We start from the raw sequence: 13,183 nt of genomic DNA on the forward strand, positions 1-13,183 counted from the left end.
ACTGTTACGAGTTTTCCTAGAAGCCAAAGTCTGCACCCCTGAAGAACACAAGGAAAAAATGAGCGCCTCCTCCACCAGACTAGGGAAGCTGGTCTATCTACAGGAGAGCCCCTAGGGTGGACACTGGGAATGAAGAAAATCATGTTTTCCCCTCCCTGTTAGCATGTTCTCTCATGAGAACCCACCAAAGGCATTCCCTCTAAACCAGATGGCACAGGAGACCACCAGGGAACAACTGAAGGCAATTCCCTCTAAACCAGATGGCACAGGAGACCACCAGGGAACAACTGAAGGCAATGCTGACCATCAGCTTCATCAACTTTTCAACCTTGAGGTCCACAGGATCTAATGGGCTTGCTAAGACCACCAACTGCCAGGAGCCAACTCATGGGGATTCTCAGCATCAACAGGTCTGTCCAAGGCAAATGGCTGCAGGTGGGCAGGAGAGGAAGCCCCTGGAAAAAGCCCATCTGGCCCCACACCCTACTGGGAAGGGGACTCCTGGTCCAGGATCTCGCCTAGCATCGGGGAAGAGACTGGACTACAGGCTAGCTCCATCTTCAACCTGCATTAAGACTGGGACCCATACAAGAAGACGAGAAGCCCCAGCCCCTTTCCAAAAGGAAGAAAAGAAAGGAAATATAAGCCCTGAAAGAAACCAAAGATGGCAGGGCAGCCTGGGACCTGCCCACCACACGGGCCCCTGCTTCATCCTAACTGCAACAGGCCTCCTGGAAACACAGGCCCACAGCAGAGCCAGAGGGAGGCACCACTAGCCCGCGTGGCCAGCTTCCGGGGCAACCACTCCAAAGGGGCTGCCTGATCCTGCGTTTCATCAGAAACAGGCTCCCTCCCTGGGGGCCTCCATTCAGGCCGACCCCAGCGCTAACTCAAGCTCAGCCCTCAGACAAAGCAAGCTCTGTTTCCTGCCTCTGGAGGATGATGGGGCAGATGGGCCAGAGACCCTCTGTCTTTTCTTTCTCTCTCAGGCCGTATGCATGGATATGAAAACAATCGTATTCTAAAGTGTTTCCACAACCTCTCTCAGTCTAAAACTTTTATTTTAAAACAAATAAACCAAATGCACAGAAAACCCAGTGGCCATGCTAACTTAGGCTCTTTAACCACAAAACTCACCAGCAAATAACAGCTCATGAGACACTGCAACCCTGAGCACTTCAGAGAGCGCTGCCAACTTCTACACTTACTCAGCTCCCCCAGCCCAGGCACTGTGTGCCCCAGGTCCCAGTAAAAACGCATTGAACTGTTTAGTGAAATCTCCTGTAAACGAGATCCAGGAAAAAGCTGTGCTTTATTTCATCCATTAAATATTAGTCACATTGACCTGTTTTACAATGAGGGCAGGCTGTTATTTTTAATGGTGACAATAGCAATAAAACAAATTCTCAAATTCTCAATTATGCAGGAACTAATCATCCTGTTGGTGGATTAAGCAGGATCCTTACCTTCCCCCAGCAGACATCTGGGGTTGGGGCGGGGAGCTGCAGTCAGCAGACGGGGATGGCTCTAATAAAAGGCTGCTGTGAGGAGAAAGGAAAGGAGGACTGCGGGCTGGGAGGACACTATTTCTGTCCCAGAGAAGGAACAGCTGGCCGGACCTCCCCAGCACCAACGCAAAGCAGAAAGCGAGCTGTGGGGGTCACCTGTCAAACCTCCCATCCATTTCCTGGCCAACTCAGCCAACAGCTCCAAAGGCCTGGTTAGCACCTGCCAAAGCAAGTGGCAGGTACTGGGGGCAGTGCTCACTACCTTGCACTCATGTCCTTGAGAGCAGCAATGGCATGTGCACCAGCTTCCCCCCTCGCCCACCCAGACACACAGAGTTCCACTGCAGGCCCGGCATACCCCACGGGCAGGGACAGAGGCTGCGCTCACATCAGCTCTGCAAGTTTCCCCAGACATGCCCCTTCCCATGTGCCCTGTGTGGGACTCAGCCCCTCCCTCTGAGGAATGCCATGGAACCAGCTGGAATCACGGGGCAGACACTCACATACCCAGGTCACTAACTGCTCCTCTCTGCCTGTAGTTTGGGATCCAGAAATTCTCCCTTCCCTCCCGCGTACTGACTCTGTGCCACTATGCAGGCCCCAGATGGGGAACCCCACGACCATTTGCAAAAAGGTCCTGTGGGGTGAGTCTACAAAAGAATCCCAGACAAGCTAGGAAGAAAGGCATGTGCTGGGGTCTGGGAACGTTCTCGCCCTGCCAGGAAGCTCCAGTGTGAGGAAGTCTCCAACATGGCTGTTCAATAGCTGGAAAAATTAAAGGCAGGTCAGCATCCACCCCAAATTCACAGAGAGGCCCTTTATGGCTCTCCTGCTCACATCTTCCTTTCTTGGAAAATATTTTAATTTAGGTCTGACCTCTGGCATGGTGGAAAGGACCCAAGGTCTTTGAGTAACTCAGCAAAGGCAGGGGTCTCTACCTTCCCATCCTGGGGCAGGCCCTGAACACCAGCCCCTTGAGCTCTCCAAAGGCAAACCCACACCAGATGAAGGGGCTCAGGGCACTGGCTGCGCTCCCCACGGGACGGATCAACTGCTCTTGAAGGGGCAGCTCTTCTCCGTGCTAACATGCACCCCACTTCTCAGTGGATCCCAACAGGCCAGACCAGGCCACTCCCATGGAGCAACACGGTGCTGTCTGTGGTCACTCCTCTCAGCCACCGCCACAGCACAACTTCCCTGCCAACGTTCTGACTAGACGGGTAAGGAGGGGACTAACGAGGCACTGGGTTCTTCCTCTGTCCCTCCCTTCATTCGAGAAACATCGACTCAACACCTGTGATATGCCAAACACAGCAGTTAAGTAACCCTGTGTACCAGGGTCACATGGGAAGCATTTACTTCTCCAGTTCCCTGTTACTGTGGAAATCTGCACATACTACGCTAGGCAGACGGAGTAGTATCCTGAACCCTAAGTGCCTGTCACGTAGCTACAACCCTCCTCCGGTTATGCCAGTCTCACCTCATGTCTACCTCTAGCCACTGCCCATTCTCAAACTCAGCAGGAGTTTATAGAATCCAAATCATAGGCATTATACCATTTTCTTTCTTTATCCAAGAAGAAAAGGATTCGTTTTTTTTCTTTTGCAACATAACCATGATAGCATCACATGTAAGTAAGTGATTGCATATATTTAATTGTATTAAGGATTTCTTGTTTATTTTTTGTCCCAGCTTCCCCAACTGGATGCATGTCTTTCTCTCTCGCCCTTTTTCAAAAATATACAGAGTCTCCAGCCCCAAGATGCTGACTCAGTGGCTGGGTGGGGTGAGGCCTGGATTTTAACAAGTTCCCAGGAGTCTCAGGGCCAGCTCAGTGTGGAGCCCACCACATTATGTGAGTGAGGAAACAAGGGCTCAGGCTGACCTCTTGGAGCTCAAGTGGAAGTGCTGAGCCTGGCCTGGCAGGTGGACAAGGGAGAAAGCACCAGGGCACAGAGGGCGGGCACTCAGGAAGGCCGCGGTGGACACATGCAGCACCGGAACCCAGGGGACCCAGGGCCAGGTGCACCTCACAGGCCCTGCTTTCTGTAGTCAGACAGAGCCTCCTGGAAGCCATAACACCCAGGAAACGGCTCCAAGTTCCTCTGGAGGGACACAACCCAGTGGAACTTGGCAGTGCTGCCCACTCCCCACCCTCACCCTTCAGTCAGTTATGGCCAAGGCCAGGGAGGCTCATGACAAGGGGCGGCCCCAGTGCTGAACACCTTAGCAGCCCCATCCCAGGCCTGGAGCTCCTCTTGCTAAGAACAGGCCTCTGCCCCACTCCACTTGGTACTTCTGGCTCTTCCCAGGTTTGCTCTGTACGGAATAAAAAGGGGCGACGTACTACAGGTTAAAGGTTGGGGAAAATGAGCATTGTTTGAGGGACGACAAGGACAAGAAACACAGACAAGCATCTCCGACATGCTGCTGGAGTACAGGATGCTCAAGAAGAAACAGTTTCCTCAGACAGCCAAAAGAGCTTATTCCCAATCAGACCCTCGGATATCAAAGGTGCAAAAAGCCACACTTTTCAGAACAAATCAGAAGCATCTACCATACAGAGAGACTCTCCGTACCACAGGCTCTCCTCAATCCTCAAGCTCCCCTAGGGCTTTCCAAATATTTACTTTACACTCGCACTCTGCTTAGCTCCCCGTCACTGGGGACGGCTCGGGGAATACAGTGGCAGCCGTCCCCTCTGGCTTGCCCTCCTCCAAGCTTTCCCCCCCGAGCTGCCAGTAAACAGTAATAATTACTCAGCGCCCCCTGCATGGTCCTTGGATGGCATCTACAGAAAGTGCTGGTGACATGCAAAGTAAACAGAGTGGGCCGACAGGGAGGGAATGTGGGCTTTGGAGCCAAACGAGCAAATCCTGATCCTGCCACTTGTCAGCTGTGCAGTTTTGGGCAAAATCCCATCAATTCTCTTTCCTCAGGTATAAAAAGGTTGCCTAACAAAGACTACCCTCACAAGATCATTAGACATAACACACACGCGCTTGGCAGATTAACTGGCAAAACCTAGGAGCTAGGAAAAAAGAAAAAGACCCCAAACCATACACTCAAAATAGCTGCTACTGTGACCCTTGGAAATGCTGTTTCCATTTGAGATGATGGTTAATGACGAAAGTCCTAACAGGAGCCCCACAGCCCTCACAGCTTACTTTATTACACAACTCCCACAATTCCAAGAAACGAAGTAACAGGGCAAGACTCCTTTGTACAACGAGCAATGGCAAATCCAGCAGTTTTCAAGTGAGTTCTGAGTAAAGCCCAAGAGAAGCTCCACCAGGCCACCAAACGCCAGGTTGTCAGTCCCCAAGAACCCAAGGCCCGGGTCAGCAAGGAGACCCCCGGCCATCGAGGAGTGGGGCGTCCCCCGCTCTCTTCTTCAAAAAGCAGCTCAGCGTGGAGCCAGCTCTCTTCCACCTGGGCGCAGAGCAGAGAGGCGTGGGGGGCACCACAGAAACGTCTCCCACAGAAGTGTCTTCCCACGCATGCGCTGGCAGAGCTCCACACCGCGGATACTCACAGCTTGCTGAGGCTGTCGAGCCCTGAGAAGGCGCCACTCGTGTCCTCTATTGTGCCTGAAATCTCGTTATGGTCCAGATCCCTGGGGAGAGGACAGAAAGCAGCTCACCATCCAGTCTGAGCATGAAGGGAGAGCAAACTCCCACCTAGCCTGCTGCTCAGAAGCTGAAGTCCCCTGGGTGCACCCTGGAGGCACAGTCTACATGTAGGGTAGAGAGACAGAGGGAAGCGCTATTTCTCAGCCTTCCAACCAAGATGACACATGCCTCATGCAAGAAGCTTCCCTGGGGTCCACCTGCTGCCTGCCTGTCTGCAGAGGCCACATTCCGGGGAAGGGAGGTGGTGCAGACAGCCTGGTTTGTACTCTGCCCCCAGAGAGCGGACACCTGGCCCTGGCCTTTGAGTATCAGCCCAAAAGTTTCCTTAAGGCTCCCCGTCTGCCCTCATACCAACCAGAGTCCCTTTTCTGGACGTGACTGAGAAACTGCAGAAAGTACATAGAAGAAAGAAACCCGGCACAGAGCCCGCCCGTGGGCCCTTCTGTGCCAGCCAGTGGGTCTGGAGCCCAGAGTCCATCTCCTCCCAAGGCCTGCAGGGCGCTGACTCTGAGCCAGGGAGGACATCTGGGTGCTGAGTCAGACTTGTGACCCATTCGCCAGGATCGGAGGGATGAGGCCAACTCCTCAGCCCAAGCCCCTCCAACAATGCAAATCCCATGGCCGATGACTCAATGGCCTCCCAGCTTCCAGGAGTAGGTCACCGTACCCAGGCGAGACATCACACCTGGCGACCAGACCCCAACCCTGCACACATTCTGCCCTATCCAACTTTCCATGAGGTCCTTGGTTCTTAAACTTCCCCCTCCTGAGCCCTTGCAGACGCAGGCCAGTGACAGAAAAGGAGCTCTTGGCTCCTGTGAGAAGCTGCAGCAGGAATCAAGGCTGCCAGCAGGAAGGGCAGCTCTGGCTGAAGAGTGAAATGCTGGCGGTGACCTTTCTTTTACAGCAGGAAGCTCAGAGAGTGGAGATTCTGCTGCTGGAAGGGACTTCTCCTCTCAATGGGTTCCTTCCTCTCATCTGCATACTCAAAAAAACCAGGGACCCGGGGCTGTGGCTTTGTGTGCCTGTCTCCCTGCTCCTAGCCCTGGCTGCCAAAGCTTTTCTCTCCTTTCTGGCCCACTCAGTTTGAATGTTCCCAGCCTTGTTATTCAGGCCTTGCATGGGCTCACAGGCTGACCTGACCTGAATAGCTTGGCTCCAGCCTCTTTCACACTCCCCAGCAATGGCTCCACATTAAAGCCGGCTCTGCCAGGTGCAAGTGCAAAGGCTCCCTCCCTGTCACACTGGAACAGACCCCTCTCTGTGCAGTGAATTATGCCTAGGAAAGACACCCTAGAACCTGCCATCACTGTCCTCTGAAAACCATATACCCCTCTCTGGGGGTTTTATGCTAATACCTGTTTAGAAATTCTATGAGGCCAACCATGGAAAAGTTTTATGCAAGTCTCGGAAAAGCATCCTGAAGCCACTTTTGCCAATCTGTCTAATTAGGGACTTCAAGGGAAATAGCATTATCACCTCCACTTTGTTAACTGACCCCTGATGAGATGCAAGGAGAGACACAGGATTCCCTAAGTGCTGCTTCTGGAAAGGAAGCATCTTGGTACAGGTTAAGCTGAAGAAGTTCAAATACTAGGACGAGAGACACACTGCAGCATTCCCATGGTTTAGAGAAAAAATATTCAGGACTTAAAAACGGAAGTTGCAAATGAAGACTCAAGACAGGAAAGACTGACCCGATGGCTACCTAACTGGAGGCTATACCAGGCGCTCAGCATAGGGAAGCTTTTCCCAATGTCAGGAGCCAGCATCCTGTCCAGTGCAATGTGGGCATCACTGCTTGAGAACAACTACTCTTTAAGAGACACCATCCCTCTCTAGACACTATCCTGGGGGAATGAGAGATTTTTCTGCTTAACCAGTTATTTTTCAGTTGATTACATAAAAGTCTGAGACTCTGTACACAAAGCTAGCCAGCTTGGGATCCAGTTCTGATTCGAAGCCTAAGCAAATGGAGGTCAACTAAACATTTGGTTCACTCTATTCTGCTCCCCCCACCAGGGACCCCTTCACCCTGTCAGTAGTGGGAGACATACAAGACTCGCAGGCTCTTGAGTCCCTTGAAGGCGCCCTCCGCAATGTGGCTGATGGAATTGTGGCTGAGGCGCAGGACGCTCAGGCTGCTCAGCTCAGCCAGGCTCTCCTCGTCCAGACGTGTCAGATTGTTGAAGGACAGGACCCTGCAGAAAGGGAGAGCAGCAATGTCACCATCTAGCGTGGCTGTCCCCAACCCCACCCTGCTGGAAATCGGGCCACAGCGGCTGGGTTTCAGTAGGAAACGACACACGTGCACACACATGTGCACGTGTGCGCGCGCGCACACACACACACACAGAATCCTAGGGAGTAAAAGTGCCCATGCAGCTAGAAACTCATCAGTGCCACCACACTAGTCTGATTCCTAGAATGGATAAGCAGGTCACAGGGGCCAGGGTGGCTGTTAAACTGTGAAGACTACACACAGGGTCATGACATTATAAGAACTCTCACGCTCCAGTACCTTCATGTTGCTGTCTGAGGCTACTCCTGATTCAGGCTACCAAAGACCTCTGATACCAGAAGCCTGGGATTCTGGACATGGCTTGGCAGCAAGCCAGAGAGCCCCACTCACATTCCCTGCAATGGCCAGCAGAGGGCACCACTAGCCCCTGCCTGGAACGGCCACACCTGTGCCTCAAACCTTAGCTGGGCAACTCCCCCTGGGTGGGAGGCTCCTGCCCAGGCCTCCCTGCCGTCATCCACGTGGGCCTCAGAACAGGATCCCCTACACTGCAGGCAGTAAAACCATATGCTTTGCCCAAGCCGCAGAATCAAAGCTTCCTCCCAGCACTCCTGCACCTCTGAGTTGGTTACGTGACATATTGGTCATCCATCGTTGAAAAATGAAAAATTGGGGCTGGGACAGGAAAAAAGAAAATGTGTTCAAAGAAGATTAATGAGTTTTTAAAGATGGCAGGGAGCAGCATTCTTTCCCTCCTGGACAAATAAGTCAGGGTGTCTGTCAGTTGCACAGACCTGGCAGGAGATAAAATCATATCTTCACCTGCAATTAAAGAATTTAGCTTAAAGGAGGGGTGGGAAACACACTGGGAAGCAATCCCAAATCTGACTCTGAGGTGACTTGGATATGGCACAAACTGCTAGGACTGCTCAAGCACACTTCTGTGACCTTTGCTGCCCCTTCTAGAGGCCACAGAAGAGGGCTTCATGCTTCCCACCGGCCAGAGAGGGGATCCCACACCCCGCAGAAGAGCGCATGCCTTTAACTGGGGCTGCCACGCTGGCGAGTCAGAAGATGACTCCCAACTTTAGGAACTGGACTGGCTCAGGCTTGGGGGACTTAAAAGACCTCTCTTGCTTCCCACAGCTCCCAGCCCTGACCAACAAAACCCAGAGTTCCCTGGTGGTGGGGTCACAGCCTGAGTACAGAGCCTGAAAGGAGCCATCCAGCACCACATGGAATGCACAACTGCAGTGTCCTGAAGCACAGAAGCCGAACCCAAAGGGTTCACACTCACAGAATCCAAGGAAAGTGAGCAAAGAGGCAGGACCACTGTGTTTTGCATCAGATAATGATGAATTCAGCAAAATATAAACTCCAACAAGTTCATGCGTGCGTGTGTGTGTGTGTGTGTGTGTGTGTGTGTGTCGGGGGGGTGGAAAGAGGGTGAGGGAGGGAAGGATGGGGAGAGAGAGAGAGAACACAGAAGACCAGACACAAACACCAGCTGCAAGAATCCACATTAGATTCACACATCCCCTTGAGTGTGCCCAGTAAGGTCAAGAGAGAGAGACAGGACAGACTGACACTTGGCACTCTTAACAATCATTTACTTCAGTGGGTGAATCTTTTTCCTACGGCCAAGCCTAGAAAAGGAAGAACAAAACAAAAAAGGGAAAGCCGACCCAACTCTTGTGAAAAATAAAGAAACCTAGTGGACTAAACTGGAGCATATCAAATGGAAAGGACAGTGAAAACACAAACCTCACGTTTGTGAAGATGTTCTCTTGAGTCCTTAGGAGTGCTGTGTTCACTGTCAATAACCCCACCCTGACGTGAGGGGGTGGCCAGGGCCACTGCCCCTCCCTACCCAGGGGACAGTCTGCCATTACTAATCTCAGAACTATGGGCAAGACAAGCTCAGTTCTCAGTCTCAACCTGGGAGGCCTGTCTGGGAATCTCCAAAGGTCCCTTGGAAAAGGGACCTTTCTCCAAGAGGAAGACGCATCTCTGAACCAAGCACGCACACATGACTGCACCGTAGCCTCTGCTATCAGGGCACTGTGGTGCAACATGCAGAAAGGGAAGGGGCCGTGAGCCTGGGCCACTCGTCTACGGCAAGGAAGGTGGCAACTCCTAGGAAGCAAATTCTTCCAGTCACTGTGTCACCATCTCTCGGCTTTGCTGACTTACTCAAAGTTGCCTGTGTTTGAGCCCAAATGACTCCCTCGCTGAAGAAGCGCATGCCAGTGACTCTCAGAATGGCTCCTCTGAGCACTCTGCTATAGCTGCCCTTTCCCCAGCAACGTTCTACCCCTGGAACTGTCTCTAAGCCCAACAGGGCCTTGGGGGCCAAGGCTCCCTGCAGGTACCTAGATGCTACTCCTGGAGCCCCTGCTAATCCAAGTGCAGAGGAAGTAGAGAGGAGATCAGAAAGGGACTTGGGCTCAAATTGCTGAGCGTCCTACTCTGGGCCTGGCTGGTTTGGGGACAGGGCTACGCTACTGGCCTCCCTGTCTCTGAGCCCTCCCCAAGGCCACTGTGTGGTGGAATGAACCAAGCCTAGCACTTCCATCTCCAAGCAGTGTCTAAAAACACTTGTCACAGCCCGGAACTGAGGACACTTACAACTCATGTAGCTTCTGGCAGAAGCTCCAGCCCTTGCGGTGAATGCGAGCAATGGAGTTGTTGCTGAGGTGGAGCTGCTGCAGGGCCGTGAGGCCGTAGAGCGAGCCGCTGTTCACTTCCACCAGGCTGTTGTACTCCAGGTGCCTGCAACGACAGCCACACGCACGATGAAGAGGGGCTTTCACTCCTTCCCTGGACGGAGAGCAAATAAACGGCCACGCCGCACGAGACCCTGGTCACACCCAGGCTAGAACAGTGCACGAGAGAACCATGGAGTCCACTCGCACACATGCATGGGAGTGGGGCTGGGAGAAGAAAGGCATGTCAAAAACGGATGAGGGCACATGCCAAAGCTGACAGAATGTTCAGCGGGCAAGAGGGAGCTTCCTACAAGTGACTTTTTTGGCTAAGTAAAAGTGAACCAAGGCCGGGTGTGGTGGCTCATGCTCGTAATCCCAGTACTTGGGGAGGCCAAAGCACGAGCATCGCTTGAGCTCAGGAGTTCGACACCAGCATGGGCAACACAGCAAAACCCCATCGTGACCAAAAACAAAACAGAAAGTGACCCAGGCAAACAAACAGGCATGAGAGTTACAGGCAAGGGCAAAGCCCACTAAAGGAATGGAAAGGAGAGAGAACAGGAAGCGGCTCTTATTAGCACTCCCATCTTACACGAGAGGAACCACCCAGAGAAGCCAGGTAACCTGTCTAAGACTTCACACAGCTTAGCCAGTAGGGGAAGGGCCAAAATTAATTGAAGCCCAGGTCTGACTACCAAAGGCTGGACTCTGTGCCACTGCGCTACGAGACTCGCTTTAGTTCTCGTGTCAAACTACCTAGATTTAAATCCTAATTTTGCAGCTTGCTGGCTGAAATAAACCTGCAGATCTGTAACATGGAGACATTCATGAGCACTGACTCCATGGGGTCACTATGAGAAGGAAACAAGGGGACATCAGGATTTACTGCACTGCTGACCTGAACTCTCAAGCCCAGTGTGTGAGCATGTAGCACCCCACTTCCTGACACAACATGTGCTAGGAAGGACAGTGTGAGTCCAGGTGATCGCCTCTTCAACAAAAGTCCCTAACTCAAATTTTGTTCCGTGTTCAGTATTACAAGAGCTTTGGGTAACCAAGTTTTGTGTTTTTCCGTCTTTCTCTCTGCCACTGCTCAAAAGGTAAGTACTTAATGTATAAATAACCTCTGAGGCAGCTCATCAGTCTCAAATTATATCAATTTGTTCAACACAAAAACCAAATGGTAGGTGCTAACCCCATTTTCCTCTGAGAATTCTCTTTAAACTTTAGTCCACCCAGCACATGACCACCTTGGATTTCTTTTTTTTTTTTTTTTTTTTTTTTTTTCGAGACGGAGTTTCGCTCTTGTTACCCAGGCTGGAGTGCAATGGCGCGATCTCGGCTCACCGCAACCTCCGCCTCCTGGGCTCAGGCAATTCTCCTGCCTCAGCCTCCTGAGTAGCTGGGATTACAAGCACACGCCACCATGCCCAGCTATTTTTTTGTATTTTTAGTAGAGACGGGGTTTCACCATGTTGACCAGGTTGGTCTCGATCTCTCGACCTTGTGATCCACCCGCCTCAGCCTCCCAAAGTGCTGGGATTACAGGCTTGAGCCACCGCACCCGGCCTCACCTTGGATTTCTAAGTCCAAAATGACATGCTTAAGGAGGTCAAGTGAAAACTCTTTTGAATATGTAAAACTGAGGGTGGAGCATGAGTAGAGCAAGAAGGCCAGCGGCAGGAAACATCCTCACTGTTCACAGGGTCGGGAGGGCTGGTCATGCAGAGATGCTGCTCAGAGTGACACAGCACAGTACGTGGATGGACCTGGGCCTAGCTGGCTTCCACTGCCAAGAAAACCAGTAAAGGACATACAAGTCATGATAGAATGTGCCCAGACTGGAAGGGAGAAGGGGCAGTCATGAGCACGTTATGTCACTGACTGTCAAGCAGGAAATCACAAGTAGATAAGTAAAGAAGGTGGTGTCAGTATATTAACTTGAAAGGAACAACCAGCAAAGCTAAAAGCAGAAAAACCAAAAAGAGAAAGGCTTAGAAGTGCCTGCCTCCTGGGAGAAGAATGGGGTGAAGAGAGAATGAGGGGGTGGCAGGAAAGGGGCTGGGGTGACAGTGATGGCTTTTCTTTACTATCTGATTTTATTTAACTATGCAGATGCATTACTTTTGATTAAAAATAAATGTTAATGTTTAAAAAGCCTTTCCTGTATGCTGCCCTGCTGTTTCACGTGACTGCGCAGGCAAGCCCGTTCTGCTGTCGTACACATCTGGCCGAAGAGACTGCTTCCTTGATAAAAGTTGAACATCTGCACCCAGGGTCTTGATGAGCTCACAAGAGAGAAATAAATCTCCTACTATGAGCTCTACATTTCTGGCCCACCTGTACCTCAAGAAAGACTGTCAAACTCAGATGGGGAGAGATGGGACTTTCTGTGATGTGGGAGTGGAGAGGATGTGAGGAGGGGTCTGTTCTGCAGTCCCAGGTTCACCGAGGAAGCAGGGGTGGGGGCAGTGGATGCAGGCTGTGGGGAGCAGGCCCGGCACAATGGCTCCCTACTCCATCTCCATTAACCAACTTATCTAACTCAATCTGCTGAAACTTTCCCCAAGGGGACTTCAGTGGATTTCCTGATCTGCTCAGTAAAGAACCCTCAGATTTGGCTCAGTCCCCAAGACACTGAGTTGGGCCCAGGTGAAGTCACAAAGGGAAGGGGGCTGGGTCTAGCTGAAGTCTTGAAGGATCCTTCACGAGAGGGGCTGGGCACTGGTGCCCCGCTCCACACCTAGTGCTCAGCTGAATGCTTACACACATACATGGTGCATAGGTCACACTGCAATCCTTAGCAACACCAGGAGTCGGGTCACACTTACAGCACATGCATTTTGGACAGTCCCCAGAAGGCCCCATCTGTCAGTTTGCTGATGTTGTTTCGCTGAAGCTTCAGCACCTCCAAGCTGTTGAGCCCCTGGAATGTGAGGCCCTCTATCAGCCGAATCCGATTCCGATTCAGGTCCCTGAGAGATGAAGCGAGCAGAGTCAGAATGTCTTATGTGCATATCCCACCTGCAACCATTCCCAGGCAGTCCTAGCTGAGTTTCCAAGCCAGAGGAGAATCCCAGCGCAGGGATCCCT

The 13,183-nt window shown here is 51.9% G+C and overlaps 1 protein-coding gene across 2 annotated transcripts in view; it reads right to left on the reverse strand.

Moving 5' to 3' along the window:
- The window catches only part of LRIG1 (leucine rich repeats and immunoglobulin like domains 1), a 123,401-nt gene that overhangs the window by 21,780 nt on the left and 88,438 nt on the right, over window positions 1-13,183 (reverse strand). Inside the window, exons 6-9 of one of the 2 annotated variants that reach the window (XM_003940204.4) lie at window positions 12,922-13,065; window positions 10,011-10,154; window positions 7,198-7,341; window positions 5,044-5,124 (exon numbers count right to left, since the gene is read on the reverse strand). In XM_003940204.4, coding sequence (XP_003940253.3) covers window positions 5,044-5,124; window positions 7,198-7,341; window positions 10,011-10,154; window positions 12,922-13,065 — 513 coding nt within the window. Of the gene's footprint in view, window positions 1-5,043; window positions 5,125-5,588; window positions 7,164-7,197; window positions 7,342-10,010; window positions 10,155-12,921; window positions 13,066-13,183 lie in introns of those variants that run through there. The other variant, XM_074404520.1, reaches the window with a different exon arrangement.

This window comes from Saimiri boliviensis, chromosome 8 (assembly GCF_048565385.1).
Source record: "Saimiri boliviensis isolate mSaiBol1 chromosome 8, mSaiBol1.pri, whole genome shotgun sequence".
NCBI classification, from domain to species: Eukaryota; Metazoa; Chordata; class Mammalia; order Primates; family Cebidae; genus Saimiri; species Saimiri boliviensis.